This window comes from Pyrgilauda ruficollis, unplaced genomic scaffold (assembly GCF_017590135.1).
Source record: "Pyrgilauda ruficollis isolate IOZ18807 unplaced genomic scaffold, ASM1759013v1 scaffold5, whole genome shotgun sequence".
NCBI classification, from domain to species: domain Eukaryota; kingdom Metazoa; phylum Chordata; class Aves; order Passeriformes; family Passeridae; genus Pyrgilauda; species Pyrgilauda ruficollis.
Genome location: NW_024526599.1, coordinates 12401451 through 12423423, shown reverse-complemented (window position 1 = coordinate 12423423; position 21973 = coordinate 12401451). Strand labels below are relative to the sequence as shown.

At 37.6% G+C, this 21973-nt stretch overlaps 1 protein-coding gene across 1 annotated transcript; it reads right to left on the bottom strand.

Annotated features, from left to right (window-relative positions):
- Positions 1-301: 301 nt before the first annotated feature.
- Positions 302-10355, bottom strand: SPCS3 (signal peptidase complex subunit 3). The gene is made up of 5 exons (XM_041479853.1): positions 10126-10355; positions 7606-7679; positions 4958-5034; positions 3360-3475; positions 302-2937 (listed from the first exon to the last, which is right to left on the bottom strand). The coding sequence occupies exons 1-5, from the start codon at positions 10266-10268 to the stop codon at positions 2805-2807; spliced, it is 543 nt and encodes a 180-aa protein (XP_041335787.1). The 5' UTR covers positions 10269-10355; the 3' UTR covers positions 302-2804.
- Positions 10356-21973: the final 11618 nt, after the last annotated feature.

The following is a 21973-nucleotide window of genomic DNA, read 5'->3' as shown; positions in this document are numbered from 1 at the left end:
ACTCAGACGTCTCCAGAACCTCACTTAAAAATTACTATCTGAAATGTATCTTTAACGTTTTCAGTTCAGCCTCTCCCCATGAAGTAAACCACTTGCCAGGGAGTACCTTGTTTGTACATATTACTCCATAAACCAGCAATATTTAGTCAGGAACACAGCTAAGAGATCAGCTGCCAGCAATACTAGTACCTCATGAGATGTGTGAGACAAGAGGAGGTAAATTAGTTTCCACAAAAGCACATTCTTTTTGTAAGTGATTTGAGAATTGTCACAACAAAATACAGTAGCCATTTGAATTTTTGAAAGGCTTTTTACTTTTTTTGTTTTTTATAGAGATCAGTTGGGGAATTTGCCTCCTTAAACTCTGAACCAACACCCTGTCCCACTTAGTGGCTCAGGAGCAAAAACCGAGCTATTACAGCATCAAGTGCTCATCTATGCTGGCCTTTCCCTCAGGATAAAAACAAACTTCTTCTCTCCAATAATTTGAACTCCATGATGGCTTCTTCTTCATCCCTCTAAAATGCTTACCTCAAACATAATTTCTCTTCACAGGGAAAGGCTAATAAAACATCAAACATCACATCTGAAAGCTACTGTTTGTGTCTTGAAATTCTGCTACTGTCTGCTGGGAGGAATATACCATTTTGTAGGACAGAAAGTAGCTTTCTCCCTAATGCTCTCTGACAGTGGATCCTTGTCTTTGTAGTTAAAGCTTCTCTTTAATAGGCAGACATTATATTCATTGGAAGAGTACTGCCAAAGGAATGCAGGGAAGTGGTTGAATGCCAACCCACAAGAAATGCTTCAGTAAACAATTCAAGAATATAATTTATGAAAAAATCAACCACTTATTCAGCAATTAGCAAAACAAATCCACAACTTTACCCAATTATCTCTAAAAATATTGTTTTCCTTTATGACAGTTTTAAGTTCTCTGTAACAGTTTTTAGAGCCACATATACAATTGATATCAAAGCACAGGAAAAACATGTGTTTCAATGTGCTGATTATACTACTCTGTGGAAAACAGCACAAGTTCACAGAACTGAAATTCATGCAAGTATGATGGATACAAATGACAAATTCTCCTACAACATTCATGTCAAAAAAACCTTTTCGTTTTTGCACTTAAACAAAATTTTGTTTGTACAGACAAAGCACCTTTTGGAAATTATTTTCAAGACCTTTTTGATTAATACACCAACATGAAAAATTTATTAAGTAGTCAGGGATAATTTACAAATATTAAAGATCCCTTTTTAAAAGCAAGGTAGCTCCCTCAAAAATCAATCATCTCTTAGGTGAACTCAAAACAAAATGGGATACTCTGCTCCAGTCTTTTGCATGTATTATTTTGTAAGGTTTTTCACAATGTAGTTCTCATAATTTTTCCTGTAACTTTTTTTGATTTCTAATATTAAAACCTGAGTTTTAGTTTCCTCTTTTTCCAAGTCCCCAGTACATCCAGAACATTTCCTGCTTGGCAATGAATTCCCTTTGTCATGCTTTGTTTGAAGATACACATGTAAATCAGGGACTGTGCCAGGAGGGAGATAGCCAGGAGAAGGAGCACATGCCGCGGGCTATCTCCTGGATGGCCTGAATGCACCAGTCAATCACTGCAAGCCATCCCTATTGCCTAGAGGTGATCCCGGTACCCTGCTCCTCCCCTCCTCCCAACCCCAACAGCACTCCCAGCTGAAGCTGAGGGCAGGAGCACACACAGGGGGATGTGCAGCCACAGAGAGGCCACGTTTTCTGCAGAGGTGCTGCCTGAAGCTGCTGCACACTGCTTGCTACCTTTCCTGCTTCATGCAACTCAGCAAGCCTTGCAGATAGACTCACTGACACTCAAGCTGGTAAATCTGCCTCAATTACTCTATCTTGCCATGGGGAAATCCTCTGTTTTGGAAAGGTTTACCCAGACTATTTAGGGAACATCTACTCTCTTCCTTGCTATGAAAGGTCCTCTCTGATATCAGTTGTCTCAGCCCCCTTCTGGAACAAGAACTTTTATTCTTCCTGATGAACAGATCCCAGCAAAAATCTGGAGATTCCATTTCAGAAAGCCTTTCTTTACCTAAAGCTTTTGCTTTTCTTACTGACTTAGCCTTATGTCTTATGCTTAAAGAAATAAGACTTATATTGAATAGATTTCTTTTTATTCTTCCAGTTTGCTGCATTGCAAGCAGCTATTAAAATGATTTGTAATACAGAACTGAACGTCGGCTACATCAGTGGCACTCAAGATTTGAGGCTGACTGACAGATAATGAACTACCAGTTTTCCAAGTAGCTGCTGACAGTCCTAGAAAGGACCAAGTTTAGCCTACTGTAACATACTGCACATGGATTCAAAAAAATGCCCTAAAATAGAAGAGCCACTTCCTTCAGGCACTTCCAGAAACCAACTCCAGAAGGTATATTTGAGTTCTACACAAAATAAGTAACAATTACAGTACTTAAAAAGCCCAAACACAGGAAGACTATCTTCTGGTTTAAAAATATTTATTTAAAAGAAAAGGGAGATCTATACTTAAATGGCCAGGAAAAAAAAATTCCTCAGTTTCCCCCCTCAAAACTGTTACTCTGCAATTTACCTTTCCCTTAAGTTTCAGCTTCAATGTTTTATTAAAAAAAAAAACAACCCTGAATTTTCATTTCCTTTTCCTATGCTACTATCCTGAGGAAATTCAGCTCCATTCAGTGAAAGGTTGCATGGGATGCAAGAAGAAACTGCAATAAAATGTATCCACAATATACAAGTATAAAAATATTTTGCTTATGATTCAGTACTATAATTTAATAACTTTTTGTTGTTTCATAGGTATCTGGGAAAGGTACAGACACATGTCCTGATCCTGTTACAAGAGGTAGAATGCCAGCATTTGGTACAACATTCCAGGAGAGAGTCAAGGTGATATTCCTGTTTCCCCTGCAAAAGCAACAAAGACTATCAGCACAAATACGCAAGTTAAGTGATTTAATTAACAGTTACTAGTATTAAATACATTAGGATTGTTTATCTGGTCCAGAAACAACAAGCTGTTTAATTTTACACCGTTACTGCCTACATTTTTTCACTTGACTCCTTCAGAGTTGAGTGCATCACAGAACCAATTTTACACAGCCTGAAGGCAGAAACCCAGCAGCCTGTTGCTCATAATAGCAGTGCATCTTCTAGTCTATGGAATACATACGGTATCTTGTACCCCAAGGCCATCTTCTAACAATCAAAGATGCAATAGAGATGACAGAGTATCAGATAGAATATACCACATCAATGTGGTATAATGCCAAGTATGTAAGGAAATCAAGATACCATGAATACCAGTAACAAAACAAATATTTACTTACTTGAGACCATTTCCATCATCAAAGAAAAAGTACTTTGACTTCATGTCTTTTAAGGACAGCCTTGGGTTATCTCCTCTCAACATGATCTTGTCCCAAAGGACCACCTGATTTAGGGCCTAAAATATCAATTGTAATTAAGTCAGTAAGGTACTTTACCAGAACACATTCAGACACTGGACCTTCAATGCACTATTCATCTAAAACCCCTGAAGTACATGCTTGCAAGCCATAACTAATTTAACACAATAACGCATCACAGTGGGGCAATGTAATACTACTACACAGTAAAGTGCGGCATCGAATAAATGGAAATAGTAAGGAACATCTTAAAACACAAGAAAGACATTTAAAAAAAAGTCATATGCTTTAGAAGAATTACAAAGCATAAAGGGGTTTCCTTCTGAATTGCAAATGTAAGTCACTTTTAAAGCAGTATTAAGACTTTGTTTCAAATGAAGGACTTAAACTGAGTTATCATGACTCTGCTTATGTCCTTAACATTTTTCCTGAAACTTTAATTTCAAACTTTAATTGAAATCTCTATTTGAATTGCAAGCATAACCCCAAATAAAATTATTAACAGTTGAAGAAGTGAGATCCCAAGATTTTATGCTACTGGAATTTAAATTCTAAAGAGCAAATAATTTACACTCTGATGTGTAAAGTTCTTTCAAGTAGATGCTAAGCAGTCTTGTTTAGTAATTTATAGAACAGTTTAGAAAAATACTTCTCAGTATTTGTTAGAAGTGTTGCGTTACATTGAAGAAAAATCTAAAATATGGAACAATACAATAATATCACTGCACAATCTAGTACAAACACAATATCCACCGTCTTGTTTAATATAACTAAGGTACTTAAAAAAAAAAAAAAAAAAAAAAAAAGTTGAAAAAGAAAGGACAGTTTTGTACTCTCAGCAAATTAAGAAAACTGCCAAGCTTTCACCATATCCTTGCAATGTGACCACAGCAGCTTTAACTAGAATTCAGTGGTACCATGGCAGCATGCTGTTTCATGAAAGCAATTTTTTTAAAGGCTGCTCCACATAGCTTTTATCAGATCAGTAAAAAGGGTTTTCAGCTATCCCAAAGGGAAGGATCAGTAGCAACCAATTTAAAGGAGCAAGGCAAATTATTTTGATTAGTATGACAAGGTAACGTAAATGAATTATGGGGCTACAGTAACCGGTAGGGTCAACTGTGATCTATGAACAAAACACACACATCAGGCCAACCCAGAAGCCACTCTCTCTTGTTTCTAACAGCAGTCAACTGCAGAAATTTAGAAAAAATGTAAAATGGACAGAAAAGGTGAAAAAACTCATTTACAGTTACTATTGTAAGTATACTACAACACAAGGCACATGTTATTTTTCTCCCATTCTACTGGGCATATATAAAGTTAGGTTTTATGGAGGTGAACTTCCCAGCCTACAGTTTAACTGTCAAGAAAATAATCATGAAGGCCAGTAAAACAGTAAAACCAGGCTAGCAGGAAATGCTGGTGGCCTTAACTCTTCTCAGCAGAACTACAGAATGTTTAAAAATAGCTGCAGTACTAAAATGGGTAATTGCTTCAAACCTCTTTTTAATACTTACATTGTTTTTCGTTGAATATTCTGCAGACAAATACAGAAACAATTGTTTAACATTCCAATCAAATATACTCTGCAGATGTATGCAAGTTAAGAAAAATACCATACTGTACTTACATAACCTTGTTTTATTTTTACTAGATCTGTAGTCTATAATCATTACAGTGAGCTCTTATCTTTCAACATACCTCATCTTACTCATAAATCAGAGCACTGCCAGCAGTTTGAACACATTTTAGTCATAATGAAGTGACAGGTTTTCAGGTGGGTATTGCTTTTTACTACTTATGAAATCTAGCAGCTATTTCTCCTCCAATAATTTAAGAGTTCTATATTTGACACTACAAGCTAGTAACCAGAATTCTCTGCTAGACAACCTATTATAAAACCTTAAACATAAAAGTCACAACAGAATTCTTCCACAAATATCCTCAAGGTCATTTTTTATAATATTGGAGAACCCTTGTATCCAAATACAATAACGTTAAACAACATATAAATACAAAACTGGTGAAGTATAGGGAATTCAAAAAGGCTTTAATGCCCATGTTACAGAAATTAGAATATGGGAAGTATTTCATATTGGAAGGGACCCCAAAATTAGCCAATTCAATTCTCTACTGACAACAAATAAAGCTCATTGGACTCGAACAAAACTCTGATCAGATTTTTGATCAGCAGTTCAAGACCTGATGACTGCCATTTGAGACAGTATAATAATGCTGGGATTCTAAGTAGTTGTCTGTTTATTTAACAACAATGTGTGACTACTAAGGAAAACACTTTTTAATTCACAATAGAGATCAGATACTAAAATCTTTTATTTACTAGTCCTCTTTTGTATTCTATTTGCCATTATCTCAAAAAATAAATACATTCCCTAACGAGCCTCAAAATCTGTTTTTCCTTCTTCCATTCATCCCAAGACAGACATGTTTTTAAGCTACTAATTCAAAGGGCAAGAAAGGAAAGAATTAAATATTTAACTCCTGTCACTCCAGGAATAGGTAGAGATATTTTACTTGAAGATTTTTTTGTCATCTGGCTCAAAATATTAAACAAGATTTTGAAGATCTCTTTGACAGGATTTCTTATCACTTGCAAAAGTTAACAATTAATTAAATAAGCTGAAAGGAGATTGTGAATCTATATGCTCCCCTTTCCCTTGCCTAGTTCCTTTTTCTAACTGCTAGTTTATTTAACTTCTCCCAGGACTAACAACTTCTTTCTGGTAGATAAGATAGTCCATGTACCTGTACGTCTTCACAAATGTTGAACAAAACCAAAAACCCCTACTAGACTTTTACAGCTTTAAATACTGCAAACGTTATTTATGCCAGGCATGAGAGATTCAGTCAGAATCATTAAAAAAAAGAAAAAAAGGCTGTTACTAGTAGAAGTCATTCAAACATGGAATCTTTATGCCCACATATTGCAGACTAATCCTTGTATAAGAACACTTCTTGTAGAGGTCCTGTCCTGCCTTGCTCTGCTTTTCTCTATACACAATGTGTACAGGTCTGTGCATGTACTTTAGAATTTCAGTCTCTGATTTTAGTATCTATAAGCATTTCAGAGGTAAAACTCAGACTTAGGAGCTTACCTCTCGTGATTCCACTCAATAAAAAAATCCTCTTATTCCTGTGCAAACAGACCTGCAGAAGTCTGATTAGCCTGTTTATCCAGCACTTGTACAAAGAGTTGTATTTTGTGTGGTCTGCTCACACAACGCAGTGTTCTTCAAAAGGGCGAAACCAAAACACAGAGGTAATCAGTGTCTTGCCTGACACTGACAAAAACCAGCAGACAGGGAAAAATCCCAGGATTCTCACACCAGCTGCAAAATACAGTTTAGTGTAATCACCTGAACATGCCACCTATTATTTGGTACTGACTTCTGCAGAAAAACTCTTTCAAGAGCCTAAATCCAGACTGGCAGGGAAGCAAAGAAATACAAAAGAAAAACTGCAGTTGAAAAAGAGGCCAAGAAGCAATGTGATACATTTTTTAGTAAATCATATGCTTCCCAGTGAATTTCATACTATTATATAACTACATATATATATAACTATATACTATACTATATAACTATTCATACTATATATAACTATACTAAAAGATTAGAGAGTTTAACATCTAAGCAAGTAAAGGATTACAATGCCTTTTTGCTTTTAGAAGAAGACAGGTACTTCTATGCAACTGTTATACAGTCAGGACTTAGCCTCACAACAGAGTGAGTTTGAAAGGTGCAGTTCCTAAATTAGGTATGACATACAAAACAATATGTTAGATAAACCCTACCACTAATTCGCTCCACAAACCACCGATACAGACTTCACTCAAAAGTAACAATGTCAAGATGTTAAACTGCACTCCCCATTATTAGATACAGTGCACTTAACAATAGAGCTTGAATTTAAAAACAGGCATTAAACAACTTGCCATCTACCAGAGACCAAACAGCTGTTTTAAGTTCTATTTTACTGCCACAGTTATGCAAAATACTATTTTTAGCTGCTTTAAATTTTTATTTTTAGATAAATTGCTAGTTTTCCCCAAGTCCTGAATATCTGAAGATTATAAAGTAACAAAAATAGCATCAAAGTGTTTTTATACCAAAATGTTTGCAAACCATTTTTTCATTAAGGATATCTGCAGTAATATCAAATGTGACGAATCCCAGATCACTTCTTTCTCTAGGCCCAGTGAAATCTTCTACATTTTTTCTAAGAGAAAACAAAACACAACACAAGATTATCCTTTCTCATTATTTATATTTTACACACTACATAAATTACGGGTTTTATTAGATATTTCCCTCGTCCATTTTCTGTATTTTGCTTGATATACTTTTGGCTAAAATGCAATCAACATTACAAAGTAACACCTACCTTCCAGAAATTATGGTGTCTCAGTTTTAAATGTCAGGCCTTGCCACCACAGTGTCTAAGACATTTAAGTAGCCTATTGGCTTTTTCCTGTTAACAAAAATCTGCATCTAAGCTGGACTACATTTCGTTTTAGTAAAATATGTTTTAGCATCACCATATATGTAAAACTGATTGAGACACCATCAGCACAGCAGTCTGCTGGTAACCATGTTCAATATTATTTCTCAACTGTTCTTTAAAAAACAAAGTATTATGCTCCTACCATTCCAATACAACAGTTTACATGAATAGTTTACACAAGTTTCAAGATTTATTCCTGTGATGTATTTAAATAACAGCATGAAAAAATAGTTATTTTCCTCTAGATTCTGGAAAACTGTATCATTTTGGAAGGCTTTATCATAAACTCACATTTGGAAAAGTACATCACGTTGCCACACTAAACTACAATAGAAAGAGCAACTGGAAAATAACAGACACACAGCAGATATTTCCATACCTATTCATAAAGCTTATCAGTTTACCCAACTTACAATGAGGAATACCATAACCAATTAGCTTGGCAATCAACTATGAACCTCAACTCCTCACTGAACAATTTTTTTTATGCATTACGAACTTCATAGTTACATTTATTCCAGTTTGGAAATTAGTAAATTAAAATATTATTTCATTAAAACCAGGTTTAGTAATTTCAAATAAAAAAAAAAAGTTTACAAGTGAAGAAAACACTTCTGGAGATAGTAGTTAAGAAAAACACCACCAAATCTTCACGATTTAAGCCTTGGTATGAATTTCCATCTCTTTGCAAAAAGCAGTATATTTTTAAGTAGTAAGCCTTGTCAAGCACTTGACTTCACCTCTTAACCCCTGTCAGTCAGATGGAATAGCAGGCCTTGAGCTTGGGGTCTCCAGAACTTCTCAGACATTGAAGAGAAGCAGATTAGGTATAGCATCTCCCAGTACACCAGACGTGTGCATCACAGAAGGGACTGGCAGTACACATTTCACCCAAATCACGCGTTACTATGCTGCCCTATATATGCTGAGCTCACCATAACACTTGAACACATGCTTTTATGTCAAGTTTGTGCTTTTGCAATCCTCAGTGCAGCATGAATACAGGTTTTTGGGTTTTTTTCCTGTGGTATTAAACCAGTCTGAAAGGTGATGGCAGTCCCTTTATTTGCATTCATGTCTCCTTTCAAGTCCTGTTATTAGGCTTCCACTGGTGACACTTACCTTGGGGTGGCTCCAAAACTGCACAGAATCATCACCAAATCACAGAATAGCCTGGGTTGGAAGGGACCTTAAAGATCATCAAGTTCCAACCTCCCTGACATGGACAGGGACACCTTTCACTAAACCAAGTTGTGCAGAGATACATCCAACCTGGCACTAAACATTTCCAAAAGTGTGCTGCTTTAGCTCCCTAATCTGAGCCAAAACCAACCTAACAAAAAAGCATGAGCTGAGTTAAAGCAGCTCAGTTAAATGTCCTATGAGCCAGATTCCACAGTGGCGCTCAGGTAAAGAACCACGTGGCAAAAACGGGAGCAAAGACCTCCACTCATAGGTGGCTGTAACAGCTGCTCAAATGCTTGTGAAGCTACTGCCCTCCATATCACACATACTTTACTTAATGGAAGTTCTCTGTGAGGAAGTCTCCTTTCAGAGAAAAAACCCCACCGCGAACCAACACCAAAATTGGGGGAAAAAAGGTCCCCCGGCACAAGTTTGCATCAGCCCATTTTAACTGTGTAGGCAACGCGTTTTGATGCTATATTCTGCCCCACACCTGGTGCATTTCGCACAGAAGCCATGCCAATCACTTTGCTGCTATAGGACAAAAAGTGTGCTAGGTTATCGAGAAAGAAACCTAAGAGAACTAGTTAAAAGGAAAAGGCACTACGATCGGATAAACGTTCATAGGATAAATTCCACGTTCCTGTAGGATCTCTGTCTCTCCTCAGCTGCGGGCAGCAGCTGGCTCGACTCCGCCGTGAGCGGCCGCTCCGCTGCCGGGGCCGAGGCGGCCGGGCCGCTCCCGAGCGCCGCCCCGGCTCCCGCCCGGCCGCGCCGTCGTGGGGCTCCCCCATTGGCCCGCCCGGAGCGCAGGAGGCCGAGCCCCGAGCGCCGCGCGAGGAGCCCGGGGCCGCCCGCCCTGCCGGCCCCGGCCCTTCCTCTCAGCTCCCGAACCCCTCACCTCCCCAGCGGGCAGCGGCTGCCGCCCGGCCCGGCCCTGCCCCGCCACTCCCTTCCCTCTCCCCGCCGCACTCACAGCGTGACCCGGGAGACGGCGATGCGGACGGGCACACTGCGCTCCTTGAAGGCGGTGGTGATGAAGCAGCCGAAGGTGAGCGCCGCCATCACGCTCAGCGAGAAGGCGAAGAGCGAGTTGGCCCGGGACAGCACCGTGTTCATCTCCCCGCTGGGCCCGGCCGGGGCTGCGGCCGCTGCTCGGGCGGGGCGGACGCGGCAGGAAGCGGGCGGCGGCGAGCAGGGGGGGCGCGCGCGCGACCGCCGCGAGGGGGCGTGGCCTCGCTCCGGCTGGGCGGGCTCTCAGAGGCCCCGCCCCCTCAGCCGCCCCGCCCCGTTCCGCCAGGAGATGGGCGGGGCCGGTGCCGGCGTCCCGCCCGGGCGCGACATGGCGGCGCGGCTGGGGCTGGCTCGGCAGTGTGGGTTCAGTGCGTGCCGCCGCCCCCTGTGCTCCCAGGGCACTGCCTCTCACAGGGGAGTTGGGGGCTGTCGCTCTGCTGGATTCTTGCAATCCGTTTAGTAAAGCGCAAATAGTCGGAGGCTTGTATTTTCGCTTGATGTCTGTATCTTGCTTTCACTGGAACTGTGATTTGTCATTCCCTCCCTTGCTTCGTATAGGATGTTCCTACTCATTTCCACTTTGGTACACACGTGCTCAGTATGTCAATGTTCCTGCCTAGAAATTTCCTTTAGTAGCTGGGCTTGTTCTTGGAGTCTTTGGCGTGGTGATTTCACACCTTTGGCAGGGTGAGGCTGCCTTTCACCTTACCGCACCGATTTGGTTGAAATTTCAATTTAGACTGGTACCAGCAAAGATCAGTTTATGTAGTGAGGCGATTCCTAACTCCTCCCGGGGCCCCTGTTCGGTGCCCAGTCCTGCTTCCCGGCCCTGCAACATTATCCGTGTGAGGGGAATGAGAGCTTTTGCAATGCTTTGGGGCCGATCTTTTTGGTGTTCCCAACCGCTGTATTCCTGTGTATTAACTATACCAGAACCCATCAGCGGGGATTTCTCGGGGCTGCCAACAGGCGTCAGCAGCGATTCAGGTTTGTTTAATTTTCTTTTCCCAGCCCTGCGGTTCCAGTGCTGCAAACACTGGGAGCAGGAGCAGGAGCTGCGGTGCAGAAAGGGTGAGGGCCTTGTGGTGACTGAAGGGACAGGGAGAAGAAGGTGGGCACTGCCAGGCCATTCTGAAATACCTGTGTTCTGTAACGATGCTGCTGTTTCTTTTCCTCCCTGTAGCCAAGAGCCAGGCCTGTGAATCAGGGAAGTAAAGTCTTTACAGATAAAGGTAGGAAGTAGAAAAGGAAAAAGATCATACTGAGTCGTTTTGTTTTCCCCCAGACTGAGTACCTGCAGCATGTCTGTTTAGCCTGTAGGGTGTGAAGGTACCTGTGGAGACATTCTTTTGGGGACCCTGTGTTCCGCTATGCAGTTGGTTTCTTTGTTGAAATCAGTCACAGGCCCAAAGAGGGTGGGCTCTTTTCTGGTTTGCATTTCCTAATTCTTGGCCTTTCTGATATTTCATAAGAGTTTCAGCAGCACAGAGAGCTTCTTGTGTAAAGACTTTTGTTGGCTTGTTATTGTTTTATGCTATTCAAAACATTAATTATTGTCATGATTTATGATCTGGAACTTGTTGTTACTGAGCACTTGGATTATTTTTATTGAAAAGTGGGTACTTTCCCCCTAAATATTTGAAGATTTAGAAGCATTAAGGAAGCTTTTACTGTAGCTTAATTTCTGAAGTTGTAGCTTCTTCATAGCTTACTGTAAGCTTCATTTCAGAAGTTATAAAATGTCTGCTGCTTTCAAAAGGATAGTTCAAATGTGTACACCATTTTTTTTCTTGTATCACAAAAAAAGGCTTAATCGCCTTTGTTCTTGCTTTTAGTTCATGTAGTTGCTATGTAGAGTTTTTCATACTAAACAACTGTTTAATTAAAAAAAATGGTTCTTGGGCAGAACTTATAGTAATAAAGTAGTGAAATTTTCTAAGCAGTAGTTAGGTACCTGCAAAAGACCAAAATCAAAAGGCTTAGCCAAATTAATGTGTTTTTAAGGCAGTGAATAAATATGGCTATTGCTTGTGGAGGTTTGGATTTATTTTAGTAGAAACCTTAAATAAATGTCACTTAAAAGCACAGTAAACAGGGGAAGACAGATGGTGTAATTTATTCAAGGACTGATCTATTACGGTTTCAGAATAAAACAACCTATAACTTTTTAATGACTGAAATCTTGCAAAATCAAAATAGGAAAATATCTTGAACTAAGGCAGTTATGGAAGAAGAAGGGGAGATAATTATTCACGACAGTGTTTGCTCATAAGTTCTAGATTGTTCTTCGAAAGATATAAAATCTGATATTTCATGAAGAATGGTGATATAATATTAATGTCAAAAGTCGCTGACAGCTAAATAAATAGTGTTACTGGGAATGGAGCAAATACTATAATTATGGAAACAAATTTGAAGGAGCTTGGGGAAGCAGAAGAGTTTGGGAGACCTTTCCAAGATGCAGTGGAATGGTATTCATTACACAAGCAGCATCCTTAAGCCCAGACCAGCAGAGCACAAGGCATGTCAGTGTTCAGGCTGGCTATTACTTCAAGAAATGTCATATTTTTCATTACAAACTCGTTGAAAAAAATGCGGAGATAGAATTGGCAGCAGGTCTGAAATGTAGAATTTGCCATCCTTCTCCAATTCTCACTCTAAAATTATCTGACTTTGAAAATGAGTTTTTGTGCACTCTTTGATCTATTAAACATGTGTTCTTTTTTTATAGTGCCGGCACTTCAACAGGATTGATCCTTGTCAGCAGCTGATGATAAGGAGTCTTTTGAGAGAGAGTAGCTTGCTTTCTTTGGTTGACATGTTTCTACTCTGATGTTCAAGTTACGGAGGGATTCCTTTCATCATCTGTAAACAAAACAGCACGTGTTGACACTGACCATCAGCAGAGATTGCTATGAGTTCTTGGTTCTCCCACTGAAGTAATATTGGTTCTAACATGGAACACATAGATAGAAGCTTTGGGGTGTATGTTGTGAATTTCAGGTGAAAGGGAGGTGTTAACTTCAGCCTAGCCCCTTTAGCTTTCTTGAGGCTAAGTTTCTGATTAATTTTACAGGTGAAAGTTTAGGTGCCTGTGGCATCTTTGCACCTAGATAGATGAGGACCTTTTTTTGATCTAGGGACATGTATGTCCTAGATTTTTTTACCATAAATGTCTAAATACTTTCTTGTATTTGTCCTTTATTAATTGTTAAAATGTTAATTCTTTAAGAGACAGTAGCAGCACACAGCCTCTTAGGCAGCTCTGGGTAGGAAGATAAAGATTAAAATAAATGTGGCCATGATCAGCTGTCTCTTGCAACAGCCCCCTTTCAGTTAACACCTCTTCTGGATGTCTCATTTTTACAGCTGGTGTGGAAAGGCTGTGACTAAGAGAAGAGGCTTTTTGGACTGCATTTGATTCTAGTGCTCTCCTCACCTCCATTTTTTAAACTTTGGATCTACACAGTATGCAGAATAAGAAGATAAGCATGAAGAAATTTTCACTTGCCTTTGTAGTATTATTGTGAATCCTTCAGCAAGAAAATCTCAGTGAATTTTTAATGTCTGATTTCAGAATGAAGTTGATCTTTTACAACATTGTCTCATTTAATGGCATAATATATGGCAAAATAAAAGCTGCATCACAGAGAGAACCAAATATTCTTGGCTCCAAAGTCAATACGTTTTGGAGCCTAACATAGTTAATTTTTGGCTCCTGTGAGGTTTGCTCATTTCATGGCCTATGAAGCTATGTTAGGTAAATTCATTCAAACATTACTGATTTAGCTTAACCTTTCTCACTTCACTGTGCTTTCCATTCTGGACTAGAAACCTGAGTGCTACTGCTCCACCTCACCCGGGTTTTAACCTCATTCACTCAGCCAGTTGCAAGTCTTCATCACAAGGTATTTTTATGTCTCTCATAAAAGCACCAAGCCGAGACTTGTCATGCCTCAGCTTGAAGAAAAAGATGTTTTACTAGCTCTGTCATGGTGATATCATTTAGCCCATACCAATTTTAGTGGATGGAGAAAGCCCTTCTGTTATGAGCACTAGCCATGGGAGTCAGCTTATAATGACATAAGCTTGCAGAATAAACTTTTAACTCTCATCCCTACTATCGACTGTGTAATTTCCTTTTATTAACAACATTCTTAGGCACCAAAATATACTTTACACAGAAGGAAGAAAAATTAAACCACTTAACTACTTTTACTTAGTCAAGAAGAAAACCTGACAAAGTTTGAAGAAAGAGGGAATAAAAAAAAATGGATGATTTCACTGTTTTTAGAAAAAAAAATTATTTTTTAAGGAAAAATTAAATGGTTAAAAGTTTACAGACAGCCTGTAACATAGAATAAAATTAACAGTTTTGAAAGGAATTCAAATTGATGACAAAAGATTCACAGCTCAAGCATTGTTTTTATTTAGAGGTATCTATTTGATAAGAACCTGTGACATTTTTGCTGTTAGTTGAATAAAAGATTAAGTATAAAAACTGCAAAAATACCTTGTTTAGTTACATGAATTTAGATTAATAAGGTGGTTGCACTGCTTACTAGAGAAATAACAAAGTTAGCTTGTCAAGCTAGTTGAAATACCAAAAGCGTTGGTCCTGTGGTACCACAATTCTAAGGAAGTGGTTGAGTTAGTTGCCACAGAGGGAGTCTGTTCTGTAGACATGCTTGTCAATGAAGGAAATTGCTTGGCCCTAGAAAGGAACTATACAAAAGGAAAGAGGAGCAAAATGAGGAGATTCTTCCCAAGGTTCATTGAGACACCTGTATCTGTATCAGTACCTAAGGCCATCAAAGATTATGCCTGAGTACCATTATGAAGAGGCAGTGAGTATGTGCATTTTGACATTACTCTCCCCTCATACTTTGCTATGACTTTTTCCAGGGGGTCATTTGCCTTTTTACAGAATGGGTTGTAGTGGATGGGTGTGAGTGTTTTTTTCAGTGTAAAGTCTAACAAGGTTGGTTTTAACTTACTTGAAATGGCTGGGTTTTGAACTGAGGAGTGTACCAGTACACATTCCTTCCTGTTGATTTCCAGCAAGGGAGAGAGAGGGGCAGGAAGCTTTAGCTGAGGAATGGAATGGGCAGCTGGAGGTGGTAACTTTTTAAACTTCTGGGGGGCAAGATTTGCTAGAGTTCGTCTGTCAGCAGGCTGTGTGTGCCTGCTGTCTGACACGTTTCTGGGTTTAGTAATGTCTCTAAGTACACACATGACTTATTTTGGAATCTTCTTTAATACTCTTAATAGTTGAGTTATCTTAGATATCCAAAGAGGACTGCAACAAATACTGTAAATAAACTTACTGTGTTTCTAGCGAAACTCAGATTGAATTTACTTGTAAGCTTGTTGGTCATACCTACCTCCCTTCTGGGTAGAACTTTGCTGTCAGTGAGTAGATGGACTGGTTAAGCAGATCAAGCATGTTCATGTGATAATGTGACAGCAGAATTGGCTGATACCAGACTTGCAACTGAAGAGGAATCTATCCCCATTAAGAGAAGCAGCTATCCAGTGGTGCATAACAAAGGGGTACAGATTTAACATTACTATGTTATTTTTTCAATAACTGAGGAAGTTAGAAAACTAGAATTTCTTAATCACTTAAGTATCTGAGTTACTTTTGATGCTTTTGAGTGCATGTTATATGGAGAATGTGTGTTATGTGCAGAGATACTGATTGATATTTAATCCCTGACCAGTAATTCCATTCTCTGGAAATCCAGACATACAAGTCTGTATGCTAGAATTATTTTCTAAGACAGGAGTAGTATTTCCAACTACTAGAAAAGGCAAAGCACCTCAATGAAAGTATTTTGAACTCATTAAGAGTTAGTGGAAAAAACAATCAATGATGCTAGAAATGAAAGGTTGCACCATTTATGTACTCAACTTGATTTGTATAGAGCCTAAACTGTGTCAGAACAACGATTTTAATACACTGGAGGAAAAAAGTACCACTGTACCACCAAAAGGCATAAATTTGAACATTCTAGGGCAGTTCAAGAACTGATGGAAATAATGTGCTACACAAAAATATAGAGAGAAAAGTATGTATGCAACAAAACCTTTATAAATTTGTGTGCATTAAAGCTCTTGTAAAGGAAATGTTGTGCTTCATTATTAGAGAAGGCAAAGGGTGTCTACATATGTAACTGTTAAGTAGAATGGGTGTCAAAAGCCAGAGCTCAACTATGAGAAGTGTTTTAAGACATTCTCATTTGTCCCTGTTGTGCCACTAAAGATGTCATTGCATTGCATTTTGAAACAGACTTTTGGTTCAAGTCTTTGATTGGGTTATCAGGCTATTAGCAGGGATTATGAGAACTGCAGAAATCTGAATAAAACATAACTTTGTTATGACTTGTCGTATGGTTTCTGTAGATCCTGGGTAGACGTGACATTCAGGAAGAAATCTGCAAAAAGGAGATATGAGCCTTTCATTTCTTTGGATTACAGTGTTGTGTCTGTTGTGTTCTCTCATTTTTTGTCTTTTCATTCCCCCAAAACAGTAGCACATAGCCTGTACTTCAGCCACCTCTTCTCTTCATATTTTATGAAGAGAAGATTTGGGTTGTATTAATGGGCTTGAGTTCGTGTTTAGAAAAGAACACAGCTGCTTGGTGTTTTCCAGTCACTCCAGCTTCTGAATTTCTTGTAACTCTCACGCAAATGTGACTTGTATGGTTTATTTTCTGTGCCTAAGCATAAATGCATAATATCCTTAGCTTAAGGACGATATTAATGAAAAGAACATTTAAGACTTTTTGAAGATTGTTTTATGGTATGCATGCCTTTCTGTCTTCAATCCAATGTTAAAGTAACATTTTGAATAATGAGGAAATAAATTTTAAAATAGTTCCTTTGAGTCTAGATTTCTCCAGTTCAAATGCTTCGAATATAAAATAAAAGAAAAAAAACTGCTGAACAGAGATTTAGGAGGAAATTACATAACATTCAGTAGCTTTAGATAAATAGGTAAAATTTTGAAGATTAGCATCTCATACACTCATTAAAATACAAGTCAGCTGGTCACCAAGCATGTAATTTTTCATGCTGAATTAGACATTTCAGTAGCTCATGCTTCTCTTCTTTTGAATCCTTCATGAAGCATTTTATGCTTACATCAGAAACTCAGTACTAAAACTTGATTTCTTACTGGTATTTTATATTTAATTCTTTGTTTCAAGGGTATTACTTTACAAATTTCTCCTGGTTGGTTGCCTATGATGTATAAAATAATAAATTCTTCAAAGCACCTAAGAGTCCCTGTTCCTCTGCCTGTTACCTTAAAATCTTCTGTTATACCTGTTATTGGACAGAAGTTTCAGAAGCAGGATGACTATCAACTTCTTGTGTATATTTAGTTGTCTCTTATATATGGAGGAAGACATGCAGGTGAAGTGTCATACAAATAATTCCTTGTATTTCATCTTTATCTCATTTTTAAAATAAACATTTTCACTTTCAGAGTTTTATATGCATCTCCAAAATACAGAAGAAAACTGTTAAGACTAACTAATGGAATTTGTGCTGTGAATATAATTACTCTTTTATGTCTTCTATTAGTTTAAGTAGATTACTTTAAAAAATACGAATAGAAGGAAGTATGCTTTCCAAATGTAACAACACAGCATGCACTGCAAAGAAATCATATTTCTAAGGGTTTTATAGTCTTTGATGTTAAAAAAGTTGCCTTCAAAGACTGAATATTCTATCAGTTGTGTTAATTTTCTTATGTATCTTACCTTACTGAAAATTAAACACACCAGTCTTCTAAAGCATAATTAAAAATTGCCAGAATACAATAGTTTATGAATGTGGTTACACAATTAATCATAGATGATAGAGCATAGTTTTTGTGGTTTTGGTTTGGGTTTCTTTTGGTTTTGCTTTGTTTGTTGTTTTTGTTTTTGTTTTTTTTTTGTTTTGTTTTTTTTTTGTTTTTCAAAAAATTTGTGTACTTTGGTTGTACACTAGATTTCGGACAGTTTGAATTAGCACAAACAGGTGCCACTGCTAAATGCTTTCTGCACTTGGCTGCTACACAGCAAAGCATTAAAGGGCAGGTTACTTTGAGCTCTGGAGTTTGAAATGAACCACTTTATAGTCATTATAAACAGCAATATTGCTATCTTGATTATACAGATTATCCTCTTGAGAAAGAATAACTGACCAAGCTACATTAAGACGGGAACTCTAAGACCATAAATTCCAGCATTTGAAGTTTCTTAAGTGGTTTTAAAATTAAAATAGTTAATTGCCAGATGTGAGGAAGCATATCAGAAGAATCATGAACATTGTTCTTTTTTTATTTGCTGGAAATGTGCTAGTATGTCAAGGTGAGGGTATTGTTGCCTGTCATAGTATTACTACCTTCTTAAGCAAAATAAAAATACAAATATTGTTAATCTGCAGTGTAGCTTGTTACCATTGTCTTGGATGCTATGATAAAACCCTAAATGCTAATATAATTTTACAGCCTATCTCTTCTGTTGACATTAAGTGGATGAACAGTCAAGATTTCCTTTTATTTAGGTTTGTAATCTGAATTTTGTATTAAAAATTATTAAGTGCTTAATTAGTTATTCTTTTCACCAGGATATCTGAGTGGTTTTTTAACAGCAATGAAGTTATCTTCAGAATACTCTCCATTTTACTAGTGAGGAAATGAGGCCAAGAAATTTCATTCCCAAAAGTCAAAACTACATGGGAAATGCGAATATCCAGATTAAGCCACTGCTCTTTTTAAGTGTTTTGATATCATTATAGTGTTGTACATTTGTTACATATGGTGCATTTCCATTTGGAAGCTCTCATTATTCTGAAGTGCTGCAAGATCTGACTCCAGTTACTTCACATTGCCATGCAATAGAAAATGTGGGACACTTGCGTCCCACTTTTTTACAATCCTTCATGTCATCTCATTGACTGTCAGATCATTTATGTACCTATACTTCTGTTTTCTGATTTCCATTACAGCAGCTGTAGCTTTCTGTTTCTGGTTTCCCAGTCTGCATGGGCTTCAGATCTCAGCAGTCACGTTGCTGGTTCTCCCAAAATGCCGTGTGGGCGTTAACTTCTAAACAGTTGCTCAGTTTTCATGACAGGGTGCCTCATAGCATGGCTTTGCCAACAAGCTGTAATGGTAATTTCTGTAGCACTTTAGAACCCTTAGATTAGGAGAGACTTGGTTCTGTGCAGCTGGGAGAGTTTCCAGCTAAGCTGGCACATAAGAGTTACAGAGCTCTAAAAAAAGAAGAAGTATTATAAGACTAATTTTGCCAGCTTCTGATGAATATGTGTGAGCTGGAATTCTCAAAACTCATGAATTCATGTAGTATTTCTTCCTTGTGTAGTTTAATACTGATGAGGGAATTTTTTGAAAGTACACAAGGCATGTTTTGATACAGGAGTAACCACCCTGTTCAATTTTCATCTTGTTCCTCAAAGCGCCTTTACAAATCTGTGAGGTTATTTGAAACATCACTTACAAAATACTGAATGCATATTAGCTTTATTATTGTAGTTTTTAATTTAATTTTTTGAACCTAAACAGAGAAAATTAACTTGAAGAAAACTATCTAACAATTGGGAAATTTATTTTGTGATTTATCTACTGCAGTTATAAGACGCAGCAGAAACAGTATTGTAAGTGGAAGATTAATTCTGAGCATTGTTAACTCCTGCTGTTATTTATGGTAATTGTTATTTGGAGTTTTGCCTCTAAAAAGAAAGATTATTTTGTTCATTAGCAAAATGTGGGAGAAGTCCAGATGAGAAAGCAGGTACTAGATGGCACAACATGAAAAATGGGAAAAAGGGTCAGGTAAAACATTGTAAGGAAGAAGAAGCTTTCTGTAACACAATTATGGCTTTTCCTTGTACTGCATGGTAAATTTGTGAAACAGGTCCATAAGATGGCTGGGGAATTCAGTGGACTGATCAAGTTAAGCTTAGTAATACTAGTACAAATATGGAAGAAGTAAGAAATTCCAATATTGGGTGTGTTACTAAGGAAAATACCATTTCTATTAATGATTGAAACAGAACTTGGCAGTGGTGGCTCAGAACATAATGCCTTTTATACTTGTGGAAAACATGACACCTCAATTCAGTGTCGGATAACAATGTGCCAAATATAAAAAGGGATTTTCATTTGGCATTTTAAGTACTCATTCCTGCTTCTAAGAATGGTATGAGGAAAGCAGTTCCTATTCTGGCTGGATGAGAAAATGTCTATAAATGAAATTTGGTAAAAAATTGCGTATTTTTTTACTAATTAATATAGTTTACAGTGTAAACTCCTTTTTAATTGCCTTTTCTAGTTATGATTGACTTTTAAGTGGATTAAATTTTTTCAAAGAAAAATACCTATTGCCTGTTTTTCTCAAGATAAGCATTCACTACCTGTCTGTTAAAAATTTTAGTATTTATTTCCAAGAACATTTCCACTTATCATTGTCTTTTCTTCATTTGTATAGGTTTGTTTGAATTTAGTTTCCAGAAAACATGATTGCTTCTTACTCTGATATATTACTCAGAGAGTCAGATAAGAGGTGCCTTATTGTTTCCACTTTCCTTTCAGAAATACGGTTTTGTATTATAGTGCTTAATATCTGCTATTCTGTTCATTGAAGTCAGGGTGATCTATGGATGCAGTGACATTTGGATCATACCCTTTTATCCTGATGGACAGCTGCCAACATTCTAAAATGTTTTTATTTTTTTCTAATCACCAAACGAGAAGCCAGGGTAGAATAGGAAGGTTTAGGATTACTTTGGGTAGAGCATTTTAAGTTATAATTCAAGACACTGTTTTTTTAATTTAGGAGGAAGTATAAAAGTTTAGAGTAGGACCCTTTCTTTGCTGCCATGATTCTTTACTTTAGGATTATAGTTCACTTGGAAATCTGGTTCTGTCATGCAGCTCCTCAGTTTGTATCATGTTGCAAGCCAGCAATTTACTGAGCAATTACTCACACTAATGGAACAACTTGTGAGTGACTGCTGATGACTGTGAGTAATAGCTTTATGGTATAAAAGCAAATTAATTCTTAAAAAATTGGAGGAATTTAGATTCCCCTCTCTAAAACTGGCCAACAAATAAAGCCTATCATGTCATATGATGCAGCCCAATGAAATACATATCATAACTATTAGAAATTTTCTGTGTTGAAATTTTACCATTGCATTTTAATTAATTTAATTTTAGGTGCTCCAGGTCTTATGCATAAAAATACCTAGATGTTTGATTCATATTACCTACTCTGAATACTGTTTTTTGTATAGTGCTGAAGTGTTTGCATAGTAGATACTTTCATTCAGCCTGAGCAAAATGACACTGTCAAAGCTTATATATTAAATCTGTTTATTTATTAATGTGTACTTCAATTATTTACTGATATGATTCTGTTTTTTTAAGGAAAGAATATTAGTCTGACATAAAATGAAATATCAGAAAAGAGCAATTGTACTTAAGCAGCAGAACATTAGAAAAAAACAGATTATCTGAGTTATGTGGTTTAGTACATGAATTTCAGGGGTTTATAATAATACTTTTGAAAATGTATTTTAAACATGTAAATAAATGAATTAGAAATGCAACAGACCTTTTAAGTGGAACAAGTACAATCCAGGATCTTGGAACCTGCTGTCCCACATGAATATCACTGGGCTAGCAAGAGTGGTAGTGAACTCAGTACTATGTACAGTATAAATAATCGTCATATTTTGAGCAGCAGGCATCATAACCAGCTGATATTTTCTTTCCTCGGGACCAGTTGTTC